General features: G+C 32.6%; 1 protein-coding gene and 1 long non-coding RNA gene across 2 annotated transcripts; one reads left to right on the forward strand and one right to left on the reverse strand.

The window, feature by feature from the left end:
- The first annotated feature begins 690 nt into the window (after nt 1–690).
- Nucleotides 691–4,523, forward strand: LOC122197591 (uncharacterized). Its single transcript, XR_006191199.2, has 3 exons — nt 691–2,389; nt 2,925–2,975; nt 3,541–4,523. It is a non-coding gene; the product is annotated as an uncharacterized LOC122197591 (long non-coding RNA).
- Nucleotides 4,524–17,146: 12,623 nt separating this feature from the next.
- Nucleotides 17,147–20,345, reverse strand: LOC111890394 (cysteine-rich receptor-like protein kinase 43). Its single transcript, XM_023886513.3, has 6 exons — nt 20,095–20,345; nt 19,808–19,944; nt 18,706–18,913; nt 18,379–18,613; nt 18,106–18,256; nt 17,147–17,800 (listed from the first exon to the last, which is right to left on the reverse strand). The coding sequence occupies exons 1-6, from the start codon at nt 20,156–20,158 to the stop codon at nt 17,363–17,365; spliced, it is 1,233 nt and encodes a 410-aa protein (XP_023742281.1). The 5' UTR covers nt 20,159–20,345; the 3' UTR covers nt 17,147–17,362.
- Between the last annotated feature and the right edge of the window lie 2,667 nt (nt 20,346–23,012).

The following is a 23,012-nucleotide window of genomic DNA, read 5'->3' on the forward strand; positions in this document are numbered from 1 at the left end:
ACATAATGATGATATAGAACAAAGTTAAATATTAGTAAATAATAATTATTTTTTATTAAACCGGTCAACCGTCCACCGGACGAGTATTAAACTAGTTTAACATAGGGGTGAGCAAAATCGAACCCAAAAATCGAAAAATCGAAAAAAAACGAAACCGAAAAACCGAAATTAAACCTAAACCGTCGTGTTTAGATTTAAATTTTGAGTAAATTACACGAATGGTCCCTATGATTTAGGGTAATTTGTATGTTTGGTCCTTAACTTATTTTTTTTAACTCGGAAGGTTCTTACTGTTTGTTTTTGTTACGTGCTTAGTCCCTATCTTATCTAAAAAAACTATTTTACCATTGCTTTTTTAATTTATTTAAATAAACACACCCCCAACCCCACCCCTCTCATTTTACTTTACATATCCCACCATTTTTCCTATTTAAATAATAATATTTTTAGGTAAGACATAGACTAAATGTGTAACAAAAACAAAAAAGTAAGGACCTTATGAGTTAAAAAAATAAGTTAGAGACCAAACATGCAAATTAACCCAAACCGTAGGAACCATTCATGTAACTTACTATTAAAATTTTTAAAAGCTCAAAAATAGATTGTGGATTTGGTTTTAGACATTAAACCCGGCCCATAGGAACCGACCCACCAATTAGGTTTGTATCCGACTTAAAACGGACCCATCAATCGCGTTCTCTTTCTCCCTCACGCCGACGAGTCCTTACCCCTCAACTCTCACCTCGTTGATTCGTTCCATTCTCTCAGATTAGCCTCGCAGTTTCATAGCGTCGCCACTCGTAAGTTGTAATTCGCACCAGTGGTGGCCGGTGGAGTTTTCAGATAACAAAATCGACACCTAAATTAAAAAAATCGACAGCTAGCATAGACAAGTAATTGAAGACCGTATAATTTGTTTAAGACTCTCATTTGTCACTGTGAGGTTGTCAGACAGCAAAATCAAGAGGCAAGCACTTAGTCTCATTTAGTGATTAGGCTGATGAGTATTTTCGGTTTCAACGTGTTGAGTTTTTTTACACATCTGTATGAGTTTGACTTTTTTCAATTCTACTGCTGACCTACTACTACTATATACCTGATTAATTGATTATTATTCACTAATTGCCATATTAGTTCATATTATGTTACATGTTCACCGAATTGGTAACTGTTATAATTATTTAATGTTCACTGTTACACATATGTAATTTACTAAGATGCTGTTTGTTTTTCTATAAAAACCTCTTCAAACCACTTATTGCTGCCCGGCGCAGCACACGCGCAACACTTTCCTTCTTGCAACAGTTTGTTTTTTGGAAGACTTCAAACTACAAAACCTCTGCGCGTGTGCTGCGTGGCGCAACACTTGACTTGCCTCTTCTAACCTCTTCACCTTTCATTTTTTCTAAGTGTTTTTTTAAGAATTTTTGTATAACTTTTTAAATTTTTTTTTTTAACTTTGATTTTCATAAATTTTTATTTACGGATGTGACACAATTTATTTTTATAATTTCCACGATTTTTTTTAACTTGATTTTTTTAATTTTTTTTACCGTTTTATTAATAATATTTTCAATTTCAGTTGCATCTTTTTTAACGTGTGTAATTTTTTACGAACTTTGTAGACAACGTTTGCAATACTTTCTTAATTTTTTTATTATTTTCTTTTTTAATGTTTTTTAAAATTAGTTTTTTTCTAGAATAAAACTATTAGCTTCTTTTACATTTTTTTAAGTTTTATTTTTAAAAAAAGTTTTATATTTTTGTTTTTTTACATGTTCTTTTTATTATTATTTCAATGTTTTAAAACTAGAATTATTAAATTTCGGTGTTGAAAACTATTTTCAGTTTATAAAATTAGTTTATTTAAATTTCAGTTTACTGCAGATGTTAAAAAACAAACATGCTTCTTATTATAGGCTGCAGCCGTTTGTTCCACCTCTTCTGCTACAGAGGATTGCAGAGGTGGTCCGCAGACTTCATGAATTTTTGCTTCGAAAAAACAAACACCACCTAATTCTGTATGAGTTTTTATTTATGTTAGTTGATAATTTGTTTTCAGAATCTGTTAATTGGTTATTGTTTACTGATTGAATATGATTTTTTTTTTAATTTTAATTTTCATAATCTGATATTGTGTTTATTTTCATAATCTGTTGATTGATTATTGTTCACTAATTTATAACCATGACTTCTGAGTATGTGGAAGAATTGGAAGAGAAGTTGCCGAAAATAGAACTTGTCAAGTATTTTTGCATAATTATAAGTTTATAATTCCATTACATTTTCTTTTATTTGTAGATGAATTGGGACATGGTGAAGTGATTCATATGGATAAAGATTGAAGATTGAACTTGGTTGTAATAACAACTTGGTTGTTTTCTACTTGGTAATTGTTTCTAAAAACTTGTTAAATTTGGTTGTTGTAAACTTGTAGCAACAAACTTTTGATGTTACGTTGGTATTGAAATTGGTTTTTTTTTTTTAGTTTTTTTAATCTACTTTGTTAAATTAGTAAATTTGTTTCAACTTTGAAGTTTTAAAGATTTGATGAAAAATGGGTTACAACCCAAAACCCATCAACCCATGGGTGAACCCAAAACCAAACCCAACGGGTCTAAAATCCAGAAACCGAAATTCATGGGCTGGGTTCGGTTTTACCCCAAAACTGAGAAACCGAAGTTCATGGGTTGGGTTCGGTTTTACCCCAAAACTGACCCAACCTAGCCCATGTTCAACCCTAATTTAATATCATTTCAAGGGTGAATGTTTTTGTATCATTTTAAGAAACCTAAAACTGGATTAGTCAAAAATAACAAACTTTCTGAAGGTTGAACCACCTTTTATATTAACATATATAAATTTCATACGTTTTTTCTTATCTTTTTAACATATATTGTTTTTTGTCTTTTTCTATGTCATAGGTTTGGCTCATGGGTAGATTTTACCATATATTAGGAAGAAAGTTTGACAATGTAAGCATAAACATCACCTGTTTTGTTTGTTTTGCTAATATAACATAACTTTTGATAAATAAAACATGTTTCCTATTTCTTACGATATATATATATATATATATATATATATATATATATATATATATATATATATATATATATATATATATATATATATATATATATATATATATATATATATATATTCTGAATTATGTTAATTCTCTTGCAACTTGAAGTGGAGCAACCTGATGGTATGCTATCCAAGAAAATAAGGTAAAAGAATGTGTTTGTTTTTTATATAAGGGGGCAAACAACGTTAAATAACGACCTATTTTTTTCAATTTCTTTTTCTGGATTTTGTTAATTCGTTGCAAAAGAGGTAAGTTTTAATATCCTTTTTTTGACTATTATACACAATTGAATCTATGTGATGTTGCTTTGAACATTTTTAATCCTTTATGTAATTGATTATTTTTTTCAACTTTTTCTTGAACTAATATGAGACAAATAATTCAAAATCAACTACTAAATGTGCTGGAAGGACAAATTTGTCCTCTACTAATCAACTTAATGTATACAGGCATTTTGCTCGACGTTTTCGGGTCCGGAAGCTTCAGTAAAAGAATGTACAAGAGAACCGCCAGCAAGGATAAACTGGATTCTCATGGATCTTCTTCTACACGTGATGTTAGACCCAAAATAATAATAAAAAAAATCCATTCCCCCCAAACCATGCGGAACATGGGCTCCCCACTAGTTTGTATAATGGATACCCAACTTCTTGGCTTTCTCTTCTTTAATAAAACTATGTGTTGCTCCAGAATCTACCAACACATTGGTGTTTTTTCAATTCACCTTGGCTTCGACAACCATGATAGTCTCATCCTTTAGTTTCATTCCCTTGCGTTCTTTCCTCCTATCCTTCATTATTGAGTTGAGAAGATGCATTCAGCTTATATGTGCTTCGTCTTCTTTTTCCTGCAACACCATCTGATAGTAGGTCTTTTTCTTTGGCCAATCTCGGATCAAGCGAGGACCATCACATAGGTAACATCTTGACCTCTTTCCGTTCTCATTTTTTATTTCTTCCTTCTATATCTTTTCCTTTTGAATTTGAGGATTGGGGTGCGACTTGCTTTGCTTGTGGTTTTGGTGTAGAATGATCTCCCCCATTATTTTTCTTAACTGTGGTTTCCCTTTGGAATTCCATAAGATCTTCTGTCATGAAAATAACATCGTCTATATCTCGAACGATTCTCCTCTTGAGCTCATTATAATCCCAATATTGTAGTCTATCCATGAAATAGAAGAGCTTGTCTTTTTCCTGCACATCAAGAAACTCAAGCATTAAGGTCGTAAACACGACCATAGTCTCGAATTGACCCGATATTCTTTAAGCCCACGAACTTTCTTCATCGCTATATCTTTTGCGTTATGTAGGTAGAATTGTCTCTTATGTTTCCTTTTGAATTTGTCCCACGTGTATATAGTGTATAAGTCTTTTAGATATGAATGAGGAGAAAGAACTTCTGTATGCAAAGTTGATTCAAGCTTCTAAGCAACTCCACCACCTTTTTTTTTTTCAAAAAGTACATAACCACACTCTTAAGCTCACAAATACACCAAAAGGGAACTAGGGTTTTAAAGGGAACGTTTGGGGCAATGTAAGGGCCTCAATAGAGTTAGAACCCTTATATAGGGCTCAAAACCCCATGATTAGGTGTTGGGCTCTTGGTAGGTACGAACTGCGTACCAAGATCTACGCCATTCGTAGATCATTAAAATCTTGTCTCCAAGATACCCTTCTACGCAACGTGTAGAAGGCTATCTACGCAAGGCGTAGATGCCCACCCAACATCAAAACTTAAAATAAAGGGAAGGAATTTACCTACAAGGTTAGGGTGTTACACCTAGCATGTTCATGTTCTAGGTCATTCTAAATCCTCCGAGGTATTCTAGCTTCATCTTGTATTTTTTGGATAATCCTTGGTCGCTTCATATTTTTTTTTGGGACTTCTTTGATTTTCTAGCATCTTCCAGGGTCTCTCCTGGTGTGTTCTTGATCTGTGCGGAGACTCCTCGAGGATAGTTGTTCGTTCCAGAATTCTCTAGATACTGGAATTTTCCAGAAATTGTGTCCATAACATCTCTCTTTGCATCCAAAATACAGTGCGAAAAGGAACATTGCCTTGAAACAAATAGTGGGGATCTTTTTCCATATACTACCATTCTTTTTCCATTTTAATAAAAAAATTTCTATTGAGGTAGTAGTTTATTATGAAATAAATACCTTCAGTTTTTTTAATTATGATCCTAACTACAAGTTTTTAACAAATTTTAGTAGTTAATTATGAAATAAATACCTTTAGTTTTTTTTAATTATGATCCTAACTACAAGTTTTTAACAAATTTTTGACAAACTAGACAACTCTATATCTCAAACCCTTACTGTGGTAGTTTTTTCATCATAATATATATATATATATATATATATATATATATATATATATATATATATATATATATATATATATATATATATATACCTCAATATTTAATATTTTGATTTAGTTTTATTTTTCACTACATGTTTCTAATAAACATATCAACTTTGTATCTCAAACCCCTACTGGACTGCCATCATAACAGACAAATCAATAGTGATATTGTGTGCATGTATGATTAATTCTGCACCAATCATTTTAGTTATTTTAAGAAAGTAATTAATGCATATTAAATGTTGAAGATGTAATTAATATCCATTATATCTTCAACATGTAATATGCATTAATTACTTTCTTAAAATAACCAAAATGATTGGACCATAATCAATCATACATGCACACAATAGATAGTGAAAACAAAATAACCTAACCCTATATATATATATATATATATATATATATATATATATATATATATATATATATATATATATATATATATATACATACTCTATCACCTCTTGTCACAACAATAATAAAATCTTATAGGCTTTGGGAGATTTTACCAACACATTTTTGTTAGATAATATATTTGCTAAAATATAATAGTTTTATATTTATTTATCATATATTGTTACGTTGTAATCAATAATTTTTTTTTAATCAATGTGTGGCGAACACCTTGCACTACCGTCAGACAACCCTTATTCCATAGGCACCATTACAACGTAACAATATATTGTAAATAAATATAAAACTATTATGTTTTAGCAAATATATTATCTAACAAGTATGTTTTGGAAAACTATGTTTAGTAGCACTTTAATTTCTCGATAACGGTGTCTTTGTAATAATTACATTTTCTATCCATAATAGGATTTGTAACTAAATTTTTGGTTCAAAGAAAATAATATCTTTTGTACCTCAATGTATATATATCTACTATATATATCTACTGGTGTTTGTAACAATCTTTGCAAGCCTTAAATTTTAAAAAATTTTACCATCCATAGTAAGAACTAATATTGAAGACCCATCCTCTTGAGGTCTAAGCAATACCTTTTGATTTATGTTAGTTCATATCCATATCATACTCAAGATTACGGTTTTTCCTTCAAAATATTTCTTAAAGAGGTCAGAATAGGGATATTTAGGACCTGATTGAAAGTAGAAAATGAAACAACGCATTTGCCGCAATGCTCTTTGATGCTATCAATGCCTTCCTAAAAGTTTATATAACACTAATGATAATCCTTGAATAGTAAATTTTTTGTTTTTATTATTAATTTACCATTTTAAACTGTTTTTAGTTAATTTATTATTTTTTATAGCTTTGTGGTTGTTGCACCAACTCTGATATTAAGGCCTCACATTCTCATAGCTAGACAAGCAATCTTCATCTTTCTTTTTTGGTGTGGCTCAAAAGTTTTGCTTTTGCAAGATTGGGTTTGGGAGAACATCATGGAAGAGATATAAACTTGCTAGAGGTGTTATTGTCTGTAATGATTTACATTTTGGGGGGATTAGTATTTGCAAATCATATAGGAGTTATAATTGATTGTGTTTTACCTCTTCTTTAGGTTATTTGTAACTATATTCTGCTTGATTTTTGTTTTTCATGCTGTAAAAAATTAACCTTTTTTTCTTAATCGTTTCCATGCTTTGTAGATTTTCTAAAACATGTAGAGATAAAAAAGGTCCTAAATGGGTAAGGGATATAAGTGTGTTCCAATTTTCAATTCATTTTTATTGCTTGTGAATTTATTAAGGTAATTAGGTTTGATTAAGTCATTGTATGTCTGTTTTATTGTATTTTAATATATATACACACACAACAAACATAAAATGACTTAATAAAACATAATTATCTTAATGAATTCACAAGCAATAAAAATAAATTGAAAATTGGAACACACCTATGTCCATTAACCATTTAGGACCCCTTTTATCTTTATATGTTTTAGGAAATCTACAAAGCATGAAAACGATTAAGAAAAAAAGATTGAATTTTTACAGTATGAAAAAACAAAAATCAAGCAGAATGTATTTACAAATAATCCAAAGAAGAGGTAAAACACAATAAATTTTAACTCCTATATGATTTGCAAAGACTAATCCCCCCAAAATGTAAATCATTACAGACAACAACACCTCTAGCATGTTTATATCTCTTCTATAATGTTCTTCCAAACCCAATCTTGCGAAAGCAAAACTTTTGAGCCACACCAAAAAAGGAAGATGAAGATTGTTTGTCTAGCTATGACAATGTGTGGCCTTGATATTAGAGTTGGTGCAATAACCACAAAGCTATAAAAAAATAATAAATTAACTAAAAACAGTTTAAAAGGGTAAATTAATAAAAAAAACATAAAATTTACTATTCGATGATTATCATTAGTGTTGTACTAACTTTTAGGAAGGCATTGATAGCATCGAAGAACATTTCGCCAAATGCATTGTTTCATCTTCTACTTGCAATCAAGTCCTAAATATTCCTATTCTGACCTCTTTAAGAAAATATCTTAAAGGAAAACTGTAATCTTCAGTAGCATATGGATACGTACTAAGACAAGCTTTCGAATCAAAATGTATTGCTTGGATCTCAAGAGGATGGGTCTTCATCTTCAAGCCTTAAAACATAATCTCCCTGTTTGGTTTTATGGTTAAAAAGATATCACCAAACAAACCATTTGTTGAACACTTCACATGCAATCTCATAGTTATTGGAGGAGACTTTGCCAAAGATATGTTTTATCAGAAAGAAAATTAGAATTTAAGTTATGAAGTCAATTGTATTCAAACAAATGCTTACACAATGCTTATATTTAAAATTTAATCTTACCTCGTTACTATATAACAAATCAAAATGCTTATATATAATTTTTTTTGATTTTTTTTGTTTGGCTAAGTCCGGCCCCCAATTTATGAGTCTTATTGGAGCATCGTGTGATGGTTCATGTAAAGTAGTTAGCATAGATGATGCATTTGTTATGAAAGTTATTTTCATAGTTGATAGTTATGAATGTACAATTATGAAGTTCGATGTTGCACCATTCCCACATATGTGTGAAAGGTTTTAAAAGAGGATTTTGATTTACCATCAATATTAGTTTTTACTATGGATGGTAACAATCTTTAAAATTTAAGGATTGCAAAAGTTGTTAAAAACACCTGTAGATATATATATATATATATATATATATATATATATATATATATATATATATATATATATATATATATATATATATATATATATATATATATATATATATATATTGATTTTTTTTGTTTGGCTAAGTCCGGCCCCCATTTTATGAGTCTTTTATTAGAGTATCGTGTGATACTTTATGTAAAGTAATTAACATAGAGGATGCATTTTTTATGGAAGTTATTTTTATAGTTGATAGTAGTGAGTGTGAACCATCACATGATGCTCCAATAAAAGTCTCATAAATTGGAGGCTCGACTTTGCCAAACGAAAAAAAAAATTAAATATTAAGGGGTGTGTGTGTATGTGTTATATATATATATATATATATATATATATATATATATATATATATATATATATATATATATATATATTATTAAACATATTGCATTTTTCTTGAAAAGTAAGAGGTACAATACATATTACATCATGTACAACTTATTATCCAATACAGCTGTTCATTGGATTTTTTTTAAAGGAAAATGCACCTAGACTTGCAATAACTCACAAAACCCTAAATTAGTCGTCTTTATCGACAAACCCTAAATCATGTTACGCCGATCCTCTTCTCAAACCGCCCCTCCGATCATCACAAATGCAAATACAAACTCCTCCACGCTGTAGACACCAACATATCAAGTTCCGACATCTTTCAGGAAGAAGATGAAGTCGGGATAAGTGGTGTCACCATTACCGAAGACATTTTCAAAATCGCATCCACTGTCATCAGATCGAACGTAACTACGCTCGATAAGCGAATCTTTTTGTTATCAGAAAAAACTAAGGTGCCTAACAAACAACATCACAATAAATCGGTTTGGCAACACCTCAGTCGTTATCGACATTAAGCTGGTAAGTTTTTCCAATCTCATCATCTCGACCAATCTTTTCTGATTCAACTCTCCATGTTTTGATTCCGATTTTGTTTTATCGTCGAGATGAAAATGGAGAAATTTAAGTTTTGAACACATGGCTTCCTGTCTTTCTATGCTTCTTAAAGACCTAATCATCGATGACAATGGGTTTGTCCTTCTAATTCCTCGAATTTGCATATGTATAGTTGACATTAAAGTAAATTGATGACTTGATGTTAATTAAGCCATTTTTCTGGGTTTTTTTATTACAGGGTCGGAAGAACATCTCTATTGATCAAGGCAATATGATGTCAAAAGTTTTATAGGTTTGTAAACTGTTGGGAATATTAGGGTTTGCGGTGGAGATCTGGATACCAGCTTGGATCGTGATATCACTTTCTGAACTGATATTTCTACCCTATGCCTGGGTTACAAGAAATTCAGCCTAGGATAATACAAGCGGACACCTATGTTTCTAGGCATAGAAGACGTAAGCTATTATGCAAAAGGGTTCTGTGAATGTGTGATGAAAAACTAGAGCTAAAAAGAACGTCTACCTTCTGGAAAGGAAGAGTTGTTTATATACTAAACACGATTAGGGTTTCATTAGGGTTGGGCCGTCATTAGTTGCTTTGGAAGCAAGTAATATTAATCCGAATTAGGGTTACCAAAAACTAACGAGTTTCGTTAGTTTTACCATAATCACCCTTAAGAAATTAAATTTTCCATTATGTTCCCACATGCAAAATTCGGTGAGGTTTTGGGACCCCGCTAGGGGCGCTGCCCTTAGACCCCGCCAAAGGGGCGCTACCCCTTTAGAAACCCAGGACCCCCGACTAGTCGTCGAACCGGCTTCTGACTCGATCTTATACATGCGTGCACTCCACACAACCCCGTACATGTATTAGAGTACAAATCATGAAGCCCTTAGCTCACATGTTAATTCCAGTTACTTAAAATGACATGGTGACACTAAAATCACCAACAATCCTCCCCCATTTTATTGTAACCCTTGAACCAACATAACCTTATCAACAACAAACCAAACTAGTACATAATGAAAATATCGAAACGATTGAATTTCCACTTAGTATCAAGGTCAAGTCCACAACCTCTTGAAATGCGGCTACACTTCACAATCACGTAGGTAACTCCTAACATTATACTAGGAGGGAATTGGGTGTCTCATCATTATAGAATTAAATGGACTTTAATCTCATCCCGATTATAGACTTGTGCACTAAGTCTCTTGTCAGACCTTTAGTCAAGCGATCTGCCAAATTTTGTTGCGATTTCACAAACTTAACCGAAATCACACCATTCATGATTAGTTCTCTAATCATACTATGTCTAACACCTAGGTGTCTAGACTTGCCATTATAAACCTAGCTATATGCTTTAGCCAAAGCGGCAACAATATCACAAAGGATTGAAATAGGTGTTATCGGTTTAGACCACAAATGAATATCATAGACCAAATTCCTTAGCCACTCTGCTTCTTTACCAACAGCTGCTAACGCAACAAACTCAGATTCCATTGTCGAGTTTGTAATGCAAGATTGCTTCTTGGAAGCCCAAGAAATGGCACCTCCTCCAAGCAAGAATACCCAACTAGAAGTTGAGGAATGGTCCTCCATGTTGGTAATCCAACTTGCATCTGAATGACCTTCTAAAACCGAAGGACTCCCCAAGTAACATAAACCATAATTCATGGTTCCCTTGAGATACTTAAACACTCTATTCATTGCTTGCCAATGTTGAGCACTAGGATTGCTAGTGTACCTGCTCAACTTACCCACAACAAACGCAATATCAGGTCTGGTACTTGTCATGACATACATCAAGCTACCAATAGCCTTAGAGTATTCCAATTGTGAAATGGGAATATCATTATTTGACATTAATTTCACAATTGGGTCCATAGGAGTACTCACAGGAGAACACTCGGTAAAATTAAACCGCTTGAGAATTTTCTCAATATAATGACTTTGAGTCATTACCAATCCTTTGTTCATCCTCTTAATTCTTATTCCAAGAATTATATCAGCCTCTCCTAAATCTTTCATGGAAAACTTAGATGACAACAATTTCTTTGTTTCATCCACTTGATTTTGGTCAGTACCAAAAATCAACATGTCATCTACATATAAGCAAATGATCACTCCAGCTCTAGTAGCATCATCAAATCTACTATAAACACATTTGTTACATTGTTTTTTTTTAAACCAAAAGACAAAATCACCTCATCAAATTTTTGATGCCATTGTTTCGGCGCTTGTTTAAGCCCATACAAAGATTTGACAAGTTTACAAACCATATGCACTTTACCGGGCATAATGAAACCTTCTGGTTGTTTCATGTAAACTTCCTCGTCAGGATCACCATTTAAAAAGGTTGTTTTCACATCCATTTGGTGAATAACCAGATTGTGGATACTTGCCAAGGCAACCAACAATCTAATAGTAGAAATACATGCAACTGGAGCATACGTATCAAAATAGTCAATACCAGCCTTTTATCTAAAACTTTGAATGACTAATCGGGCTTTGAATTTGTCAATAGTCCCATTAACACTCATTTTCTTTTTGAAAATCTATTTGCATCCAAGAGGTTTAGAACCCGGAGGCAAATTAGACAACACCCATGTATTGTTCTCAAGAATTGATGACATTTCATCATCAATTGCTTCCTTCCAAAAGGCATTATCACGAGACTCCATTGCCTCTTGATAAGTCTTAGGATCATCGTCAATACTATAGCAGTAAGAGTATTCAAGATTAATTTCATCCCTTGAACCTTCCACCAAGTACAGTTGGAAGTCGGATCCAAATTTTTTCGCAACTTGACCTCTTTTGCTTCTACGAATATCTTGTGGTTCTTGCACGATACTACCATCTTGACTTCCTGAATTTTTCTCTTTATTAGCATCAAAAGTCGGATCCTTAGGCCTTTGAATCGATGAAAACCTCATCTCTTCAAAAATTGCATCCCGCGATTCGATAACAGTGTTAATTGAAACCGAATCATTTGGTTCTATCACATAAAACCTATATGCATTGGAATGTTCAGCATATCCAATGAATATGCAATTAATTCCACGTTCTCCCAAAATTTTCTTTTTGGGCTCGGTAAGTTTTACAACTGCCCGACATCCCCAAACCTAAAAATAACTCAAATTCGGCTTTTTCTTGAACCAAAGTTCATATGAGACTGTTTTGTTCCTTTTATTTGGAACCCTATTTAACAAATAGCAGGCCGTTAACATGGCCTCTCCCCAAAATCCTTCACTCAATCCTGAGTAAGATAGCATCGAGTTTACCATTTCCTTTAAAACTCGATTTTTACGTTCAGCAATGCCATTCTGTTGAGGCGTGTAAGGTGCCGTGGTCATGAATGATACCCACTGATTGGAAGTATATGGGATCCATATATCACTTCCCCTATCAGTCCTGAGACATTTAACTGGAATGCCCAATTGCAATTCCACCTCAGTTTTCTATATTTTGAATTTATCTAAGGCTTCATCCTTAGAGTGCAACAAATACACATAGCAAAACTGAGTGCAGTCATCAATAAAAGTGACTACATACTTTTTATTCCATAAAGAAGGAGTGGAATGAAAATCACACAAGTCACTGTGTATAAGTTCCAAAACAGCTGAATTTTTAGTGACACTAGGAAAGATCTGTTTTGTCACTTTTGTAAGCATGCATGTTTTACATTTATCAGATATCATATCAAAGGCTGGAATTAATCCATCTTTTGGTCTTTTTTTTCTAAATTGACATTCATTTCCTAGATACATAAGTTAACAAAAAGTTTTGAATTTTGTGGGACAAGGGGTAAGGATCAACCATATGAGGTCGGATTTCATGAATTTTCTAATTTTGTTGGTTCATGACTTCACCAGGTAAGTCAAAACTCTTAAAGTTTCTGAAGTATGATTGCCGAAAGGGATAATTACCATGAGTTATGTCTGATTACCTGAAATTATCTTATTTTGAATTGTGTTTTCATATTCAAGAATTAAGAGTTGTACGATTTTGTTTGTAGTTGAATGGATATGTTGGATGAATGGGCAGCGAAAGATAGCTCCAACTCCAGAGGTGTTCCAATCTTTGACCCAAACATTTGGGTTGACTGTATGGATCTTTTTTATATGTTTAAAAAAAGTATGTAAGGATTATATCATTAAAGAAAGAACATAAACCGGAGTATTTTGTTATTAGGAGATGGGTATGCTGGAGGCAAGGCGTCAACGTGTTAAAGAAAATGTTGCATTTAAGTTTCATTAGCTTTCTGTTTATATTTCATTCTTATGCTAATTAGCATCTGCTTAATTTAAATATATACTATACACATGGAGTTTTTCTGATTATATTAATAATTTCTTCTATGTGATAAAGTGCTGAAGAAGGAAAAGGAAGAAAGGAAAGCTAGGGAAGGCAGTGGTCGTAAAATAACAAGCATGGGTATATATAAATATATCAGACTGCCAAATAAGCCTTTGAAGCTAGCTCTACATTTGCCCCGGAAGATACAAGATTCTCAAATTGGATTACATCTTAACTTATTAAGCTTTAAGTGTACTCTACATCTACATGCTATTGTCTTTCTGATTTTTTTTTTTTTTTTACTTTTCTGATGTATGATATTCATTCTTAATGTTTTCTTACAGTGTGTTGGTGAAGATATAGAAGATTTGGAATATACACCAAAAGCTGAATTTGAAGGATACTTTAAAGTGACAAATGTGAAGAATGAGGTGTGATTTCTGAAAATTCCTTCAGATTTCATCTTGTACCTGATATGCATCCTTTAATTCAAGAATTTAATCACTCTTTGCAGGAAGAACTTATCAAATAATGCTTTGCTCATATGGAAGAGGTGAAACCTGGTATTTATGTCACATACAATGGTGACTTTTTTGATTGGCCATTCATGGAAAGAAGGGCAGCTCATCATGGCTTGATAATTAAAACTTGTGAGTGTCAATTTCATGTATCTTTCTATGTTGATTGGTTCATAATCAAATTGAAGAGGAGGATAATTATGTATGTGTGTAGATGTGGACAAAACAAAAGTGAAAGTATGAATGCTTGTGTGATTCCTTTGCCAACTTGGTTGAATGTTGCAATATTGCCTTACTTCTCACAGGTACAGGGCTAAAATTCTTCTACTTGATCTAAAAACGAGATACCCTCACCAATTGAGTCCCAATTGGCTTACATTTCATTCCTTTTATGAGCTCTCAAATTATCATATATCCTTTTGAATAAAATGCTTTTTGGTGGTGTTATTACGGGTATATTTCCATCAGTGTAGAAGAGCTTCACAATCCCATAAATTGTGAACTTTGTGAAGGTAATTTTAAAATTAATTTTTTGAGAAATATCATACATCTAATGTTCTCTCTCCCAAGTATAATGTTCTCAAGGAACTCAGGAAGCTAAGGAGGGGTAATTTGGTAATTTTAAAGCTATAAACATTAACCCTTTGGTAAGCCAATTTTCTTCTTCTACTAATAACTCTTACTTAATTCTATATTTAACATATTATATTATTTAGTTAACTCTTACTTAATTCTATATTTAAAATATTTTATTATTTTGTAACTTTTAAATGACAAGTTGACAATAATCTGAATGGAGAGATTCCGAATAATTTATGCAATTGCTTCAGCCTAGCTAATATGTCAACATATATAAGAAAGCAATATTGTTTATTAATCTGTCTATTAACATGCTTGATATAAGTTTTAGAAATTTTTGATTTCATTAAGACACGTGATGAGATATGGCTGAATGGAAACTATTGAACCCAAAGTAATTTAAAAAATGGAGAATTTCATATGTGCTCTTATTAAGCATTTACCCGACTTCTATAACAGTGAGAAAAACCAAAATAGGCCATTTTGCCCTTTACTTCTATAACACTAGAAATCGTCACAGAAAACCATAAGCACGCATTTGCAAAGAAAAACTAAAATGGACCATTTTGCCCTTTTTTATTTTTAAAATCATTAAAAGTGAATGAAAAACCAAAATGGACCATTTTGCCCTTTACTTCTATAACACTAGAAATCTTCATAGAAAATCATAAGCACGCATTTGGAAACTGTAAGCACAACACTTACACCTGCATAGAGGGTTCCGTTGTTCATAATTTGGAGTTTTTTTTTTTTTTTTTTTTTTTTTTTTTTTTGTTATTGGGAAAGGGTTCATGAGGGATAAAAATGGCAGCATGTTTGTGCATTTGCATTGACGTAAACCCCCTTTCCCTTATTTTTGGTTTGAGTCCTTTTAGTATTTAGCCAAAAAGAAACATCTTATTGTATTAAGTTGTTTACTCATTATGTTAAAAGAAAATGATGGGAACTTATATTTATATTTGTTTTAGCCATGTTTTCTGTGTTAAGTCATTTATGCTTCTTTTAGGCTTTTGACTATAAAATGCTCTGACCTTAAATTTTCTTGACATTTTGATTTAGTCTTTGGTTATTGCAGATGGATATGAATGAAAATAATGAGGAAGTTACTACAAAGACCGATGTAGCCTATTGAACTTCTATAAGCTAGTAAACATAATTTTTTTCTTGTTAACTTCTTTTGTGATATTTCATCTTATTGGTTATGTTTTTGCAATCATTGAAAATAATAATGTCAAACGCATGATGTAAGAGATGAATTTTATAGGGGTTGTTGGAGGGGGCATGGGCAATGACATTTTTTCTAAACTCTAAATCTTTAGGCATCTACTGCTTGCGATTTTTCCTATTTTTTAGTATTTGTTGAAATTAGTTTTACATCATATATTGTAGAAGAATGTATGACCAGAAAAAATGTTGTTTTCTCTTTTTAATATTTATTGAAATTAGTCCCTGGTGTTATTTTAATGATATGGAGGGTATAATCGTCCTCAATGGTTGTTGCCTCTAGTGATGTTTCATGCTACTATTAGTAGTATGTTTTTAATATTTGCTTTTGTAAATGTATCTTATTAAGTTTTTTTTTTTTTTTTTTTTTTTTTTTTTTTTTTTTTTTTTTTTTTTTTCATTCAGTAACTTCTAAAAATAAACTATGATGTATTAATCGTATGTTTTTGTCTTATTATGTATTAATCATATTCTTTATCTGATTAATGTAAGTTCAAATAAACTAATTTATATAAAATAGAAAAAAAAATATAAATTAAAATTTATGAAATTCTTGATACATGTATCACCCATCATCTATGAACAACTTGGCATGTTTTTCAAATATTTAAAGATCTAAAACAGTTCTATGTAAATGGTTGGGAAAAATATTTAAATTATAGTGTGCAATGGGGAAATAATTTGAATTTAACGGCAATTAACCATTATACAAAAGTACTATTGTCAAAAACATTCATATAATGGTTTTAAATAAAGAAAAAACTTGAATTAAAGAAAGAGCTCTGTTCACAAATATGAGTTTAAAACTTTTATTTTAAACAAGAAACTCATAACCTAAAAACTACTTCAATCATCTTTTGAAAATTTTAGAATCTTTTTGGTTATGTCATTTTATATATTTCAAAATCTTATACGTACTCTTCCCAAACGATTCTATACAAACAAAAACTACAACTTTCAGTTACCCATTAGTTTTGTCAAACATAGCATACCCATATACCCATGCCAGACTCCTCAAATAAATTTCAAAAGACAAAGATAGTCTCTAATCCGGTCATCCAAACTTGTCAGGTCAAATGTGCATCTTTGTTCATTACATACAAATAACCACCCTTGTTGACCTAATCCTACCTCCTAAAATGTACACCTTCATATTTTCAGTAAAAAGCAACTACCAAATCAATTCTTTTTGGTATACGCTAAATAATAATCAACGTAAAGAATTCAAACACAAATCAATCGTAAGTCTCCATCATTGGGCGTTTACCATGAGGATCCGATCTTGAACTAATACCGGAACTTGAAGATCTCCGGCGAGGAACAGAACCAGACGGACCTGAGGCTGTGGTGGGGGCGGTGGAGGTGGTGATGGTGGTGGTGGTGGTGGTAGTGGTGGTTGAGGAATGAGAACTCGAACCACCCGAAGTCCCCGGTCTCCGGGACCTTCTGTACCGTGTTCCCGGAATCCCAGGGCGGCTCGGCTCGTCTAGCACACCGGATTTCTTGGTCAGCATCACCACCACCCGCCGCATGGTGGGTCGTTGTCCTGGATCCGATTGGGTACATAATAACCCGATTTTTATACAAGCAGAAACCTCATCAAGGTCTGATGAAGAATACAACTTTGACTCCAAAATTTCAAGGCTTTTTCCTTTCTTGTACAATTTATACGCCTGTAAAAATACAATTTAGCAAGTAGTATGGCATAAACGTACAATTCACATAAATCTTTAACTATTTATCGTTTATTTTAATGTTTAAATCAATAACTATATAAGAATAAATGATATAAAAACAATTGTGAAAAGATTCCTTTTTGGAACCAAAAACGTTATAACCATCCCCTAATAAGGACCACAATTGCAAAAAGATTCCTTTTTGGACTTGCTCAAAAAAAAAGACCACCTAAACACATGAAACGTAATTTAGTCAAAAAAAAAAAAAAAAGAAGAAGTTATTAAAAAAGTCGAGTTCTTACCCAATCTAGTAAATTTTCGCACTCGGGGTCGAGGTTAAAAGCCGAGTTTTTCTGACCACTGACAAGCTCTAAAACCATTACACCAAAGCTATATACATCCACTTTCACAGATAGATTCCCATGCATAACATACTCTGGTGCCATATATCCACTGCATCAAAAGGGTAAAAATGTAAATTCCAATGTATATATCTCTTTTCGGTAACAGAGTATCAGATTTGTTCATATTATGTCCACCTGGCACTATATAAAAAAAAAAAAAAAAAAACGTACTTTGTACCCGCTACACGGGTGTTAATGTGAGTTTGATCTTCGGGGTAAAGCCTAGCCATGCCAAAATCCGCTATTTTTGGTATCCATTTATCATCTAATAAAATATTACTCGCTTTAATATCTCTATGAATGATACGATCATGTGAGTCTTCATGAAGGTAAAGCAAGCCACGTGCCACACCAACAATTATATTGTATCGTCTCTTCCAATCTAGTGCTTTTCGATTTCCGGATGCTAAATCACAAATGTTATATAAGCGATAGTTAGTTTTAGCATTTAGTAAAATTACTTATATACCCTTTAAAGGATAAGGATAAAGAACTTACAGAAAAGAAGCTTGTCTAGGCTTTCGTGTACAACGTATTCGTATACTAAGAGCTTCTCCGGGTACCCACAAAACCCTAATAAGTTGACAACGTTTCTATGTTGCACACGTGCCAATAGTTTGGCCTCAGTTGTGAACTCCTTTTTCCCTTGAGTTGATGTTTGTGATAACTTCTTGACTGCAATCTCTCTACCATCATCCAATTTACCCTACACATCCAAACACCAAATTTATTAAAGCTCAATCATCATGAAACCCCAAATTCTTCACAATACTCGTATGCACAAGAATTTAAACAATTAAGAATCAAGATTTTCAAATTGAATACGATTTATTAAAGCTCAATCATCATGAAACCCCAAATTCTTCACAATACTCGTATGCACAAGAATTTAAACAATTAAGAATCAAGATTTTCAAATTGAATACGATTTATTAAAGCTCAATCATCATGAAACCGCACAATCTTCGCAATACTCGTATACCCAAGAATTTAAACAATTAAGAATCAAGATTTAATTGAGTACAATATATAATTTATTAGAGCTCAATTATAATACTTTATACCCAAGAATTTAAACAATTAAGAATCAAGATTTTCAAATCCAGTGCAATTTATTAAAGGTCAATCATCATGAAACCCCAAATTCTTCACAATACTCGTATACCCAATAATTAAACAATTAAGAATCAAAAGATTTCAAATTGAATACGATTTATTAAAAGCTCAATCATCATGAAACCCCAAATTATTCACAATACTCGTATACCCAAGAATTTAAACAATAAGGATCGAGATTTTAGATTAATTTTGAGTATTAAGAAATACCCACTTCGGTATTTTTTTTTTGGCATGATTTTGAAGTGTAGCCGAACATGATTAAATTAGGGGCATATTATGTAAAGGCATCATCGTATGCATTGAAAGGTATTCTAAAATATAATATTTTCTTCTAAAACGTGTGTTTTACTCTCGGGTACTCCCACCATTACATACACATGATATACCACCACGAATGAAAATGATAAATGGTTTAAATGAATCCAATTATGAAACTATTTTTAATGGAAACAAGATAGAGAAAAGGGATGATGAATGGAACCTTGAAAACAGGTCCATAACCCCCTTGGCCAAGCTTATTATCTGGATGGAAATTTTTGGTTGCAGAAACTAGGGTTTGAAAACTGAAAATCTTCTGTTCTTGAGCAGCAATCGCTTCCAGTTCTTCTTCTTGGCTTTCTGAATTCCAATTCAAAACCCCAAAAAGACAACACGTGAAAACGATATCCTTGAAGTATACATAATCTAAATCAAAACCCATCTCAAAAATGATATAAAAATACAAACTTTGATTGATGAAATCTTGAAATGGGTGTTAAAGATGCTAACCTTTACTTGAACTGAGCTTGAAGCGTTTAACCAAATTGTGGAAGAAGCTGTTGGATTTGGTCATCCTGCTTGCTAACTACACCGAACATTAATTACGAAGATAGGAAAAGAAAGCTAATTGTGGATCGTGGTATCATTATAGAGAGATTAGCGAGGTGGAATTGTATAAAAGCGTTATGGTGATTTGGAATTGATGATGCGAAGCTCGGAAAGCTACGTAAATAAAATAATCGTGAAATAGTCTAAGACGCGTAAATCTTCGCAAGACATGACGAACTTGTCCAAGTTTATACCATCATTAAACTTAAAACAATTATGTTTTTTTAACATTAAACCTTTTCCAACTTCATGTATATATTAAAAATAACGGATAATATCGTTTTAGCCTACAAAAATCTTTATTTTCGGTTTAAACTTTAAAGGTTTTTTTTTTTTTTTTTTTTTTTTTGCAGTCTAAGACATGAAATCCATTTTTATGTGTTAAAAAAACAGATATTCCAAGGGATCACCCGGTAATATTAGTTAGGCGTGTCAAACCCAACAAATAAAATGGTACAAATGACTCCAAAAACACTACTACTTTACACTACAAATGTAATACAAGGTAAGTAGAGTCGATCCACGGAACAAATGTTTATACCCTTTTTGCGTAAGATGTAAATATGATCACAAAAGAGGGGGATTTATATACAATGATTCAAACAAAAGATTGAAGTAGTAAGTAAGCAATTGATTAAGTAAAATAAACTCAAGATTTGTAAATACTCCAACTTCATGCAAGACTAACTAGCAATGTGATTTCAAGTATGAAATGATATTTGTTTAATTCTATCTAAGTTGGTATTTAAAAATGTTAACAGGCTCTATCAATTTCCATTCACCACATTAATTAATCAAAATAAGTTCTTTGATTAATCATCACATCATCAATCTAATCTAAACAAGCTCTTAGAATTAGGTGGAGAAACTGCATTATGCTTTGTGTGAATTTTACCAACAACATTCAATACTCCTCATAAGCTCGAGAGCGTAAGAATGTGTGAATTTGATTTACACTAGAATCACTCGAAGAAATTTAATTTAGTGATTGTTAATTGTTCTATTTAATAAAACAATTACGGATTTTGCATAATAGATAACTTGGGTGATTCATCCCTAACTCAAATGGCTAATAAGAACTAGAATTGAAATCAAACTTTCAATTAAAACAAAATCAAATTCAATAGATAGCACTTAGAAACAAACATTAAGTCACATGATTGAAATCACACATGATAGTCAATACATAAAGTTAGAGAGTCTAGGGTTCTAGCCACACATGACTAGAACAAAACACAAATCTAGAAATTCCATATATATATTTTTTTAAATAATAATACGGCTAATATAGTTCAATACATATCGATAGAAGGCAAACGGACGACAAGTTGCGCCGCTAGCCCTTTCTGGATGACAAAACTAATCCTTTTGAATACAACATTTTTGGATCTAGGAGATATGACATTAGAATGCATGATCCATTAGACTCTGTTGAGGAGCTTCACCGCCTATGGTGCGAGAAAACCAAATGTATCAAATGCAAAATGTACAAACACATGTTGATTTTCTATACATGCATTCTCGTGCTTTGCCACTTTGCATGCAGCTGCTTTCAAAGCGGTATGCATGTTGTAAAACCCCCGCTCCTTAAACCAACAAGAGGAGAGACCCCAGTAAGATCCATACATGTGTGCTTCCCTCCTACCCATCCAAAGACCAAAATGTCAATCGGTCTAAGTGTAGATCTTCCATCCTACGGGTTCGTCAAAAAGTTCACGGGCGCGTCTTTCTTCGCAAAAATACCAGCATGCTGACAAGCGTAAAAGAGGAAATCCCTAACCACATCATGTCTATACTTGAAACTCGGGAGATCTCTACAATGAACCACATGTTCCCCAAAGGTACCCAAACATAGCTTACGGCAAACTGGGCATATCTCGTCAGTTGGGAATAGAGGAATCATGAGGCGGTAACTGTAACCCCCCGATTCTTAAGTATTGGTTCTCTCTCTCTCTCTCTCTCTCTCTCTCTATATATATATATATATATATATATATATATATATATATATATATATATATATATATATATATATATATATATATAAGTTTCTTGATTTCAAGGGCTACTCGACGAGTTGGTTGCCCTACTCGTCGAGTAGCAGCGGATTGGTCCACGCGTTTTAATGACCTACTCGCCGAGTCCAAGAAGGGACTCGACTAGTAGGAGCTGGCAGATGAAACCCTATATCCCGGAGTTTTGCAACCTATTTAAAGGATCATTGGCCTCCCCCAGCCTCCCCTTTACTGCTTCTTGTCTCTCTCAAACCCTAATCGAGTTTGTGTGTTCCATTTGTGTATTCTTAAGCTTATAAGAGGATTTTTGGAGAAAAGAGCTTGGAGATCAAGTATCCAGTACTAAGGAGCTTGTGGGATCTGAAATCTACTTTATTTGGCATCTTCTGTAAGGTATCAAATCGCTATTCTGACCTCATTTCTTTTCTATATCCTTTTGGGCAAATTTTAGGGCTTTCCTAGTATGTTTGGAAGCTTTTCTTGTGTATAAGCTAAGATCTGAAGTTGTAACCTAAGAACTGAACTCTCTTGGGCTTCTAAATCCATAAAGCTTTCAGCTCTTGCAAGGATGAGACTTTCCTAAGGTGTAAAGCCCCACTAGAAGCTTAGATTGGTCATTTAGAGCCTTTATGGTCTTGCATGCACGTAAAGTTTGCAACTTTACGTGATAAACATGCCTTAGAAGCTTGGATCTGTAATCTGGAACCTTGGCATGGCTTAAAAGTGTCTGCATGGATGAAGGTCTGAAGGGGCTCGACGAGTTGCATAGTCAACTCGGTGAGCCACATGAAGATGTCCATGTAC

The sequence above is a fragment of the Lactuca sativa genome, chromosome 4 (assembly GCF_002870075.4).
Source record: "Lactuca sativa cultivar Salinas chromosome 4, Lsat_Salinas_v11, whole genome shotgun sequence".
NCBI lineage: Eukaryota > Viridiplantae > Streptophyta > Magnoliopsida > Asterales > Asteraceae > Lactuca > Lactuca sativa.

Coding starts and splice junctions, on each gene's coding strand:
- LOC111890394 (XM_023886513.3), bottom strand. CDS start 20,158: ATGACCAAATCCAACAGCTTCTTCCACAATTTGGTTAAACGCTTCAAG. Junction 18,914..19,807: donor GTTATGGACCTGTTTTCAAG/GTTCCATTCATC, acceptor TTGGATGTGTAG/GGTAAATTGGATGATGGTAG. Junction 18,257..18,378: donor ACCCGTGTAGCGGGTACAAA/GTACGTTTTTTT, acceptor CTTTTGATGCAG/TGGATATATGGCACCAGAGT.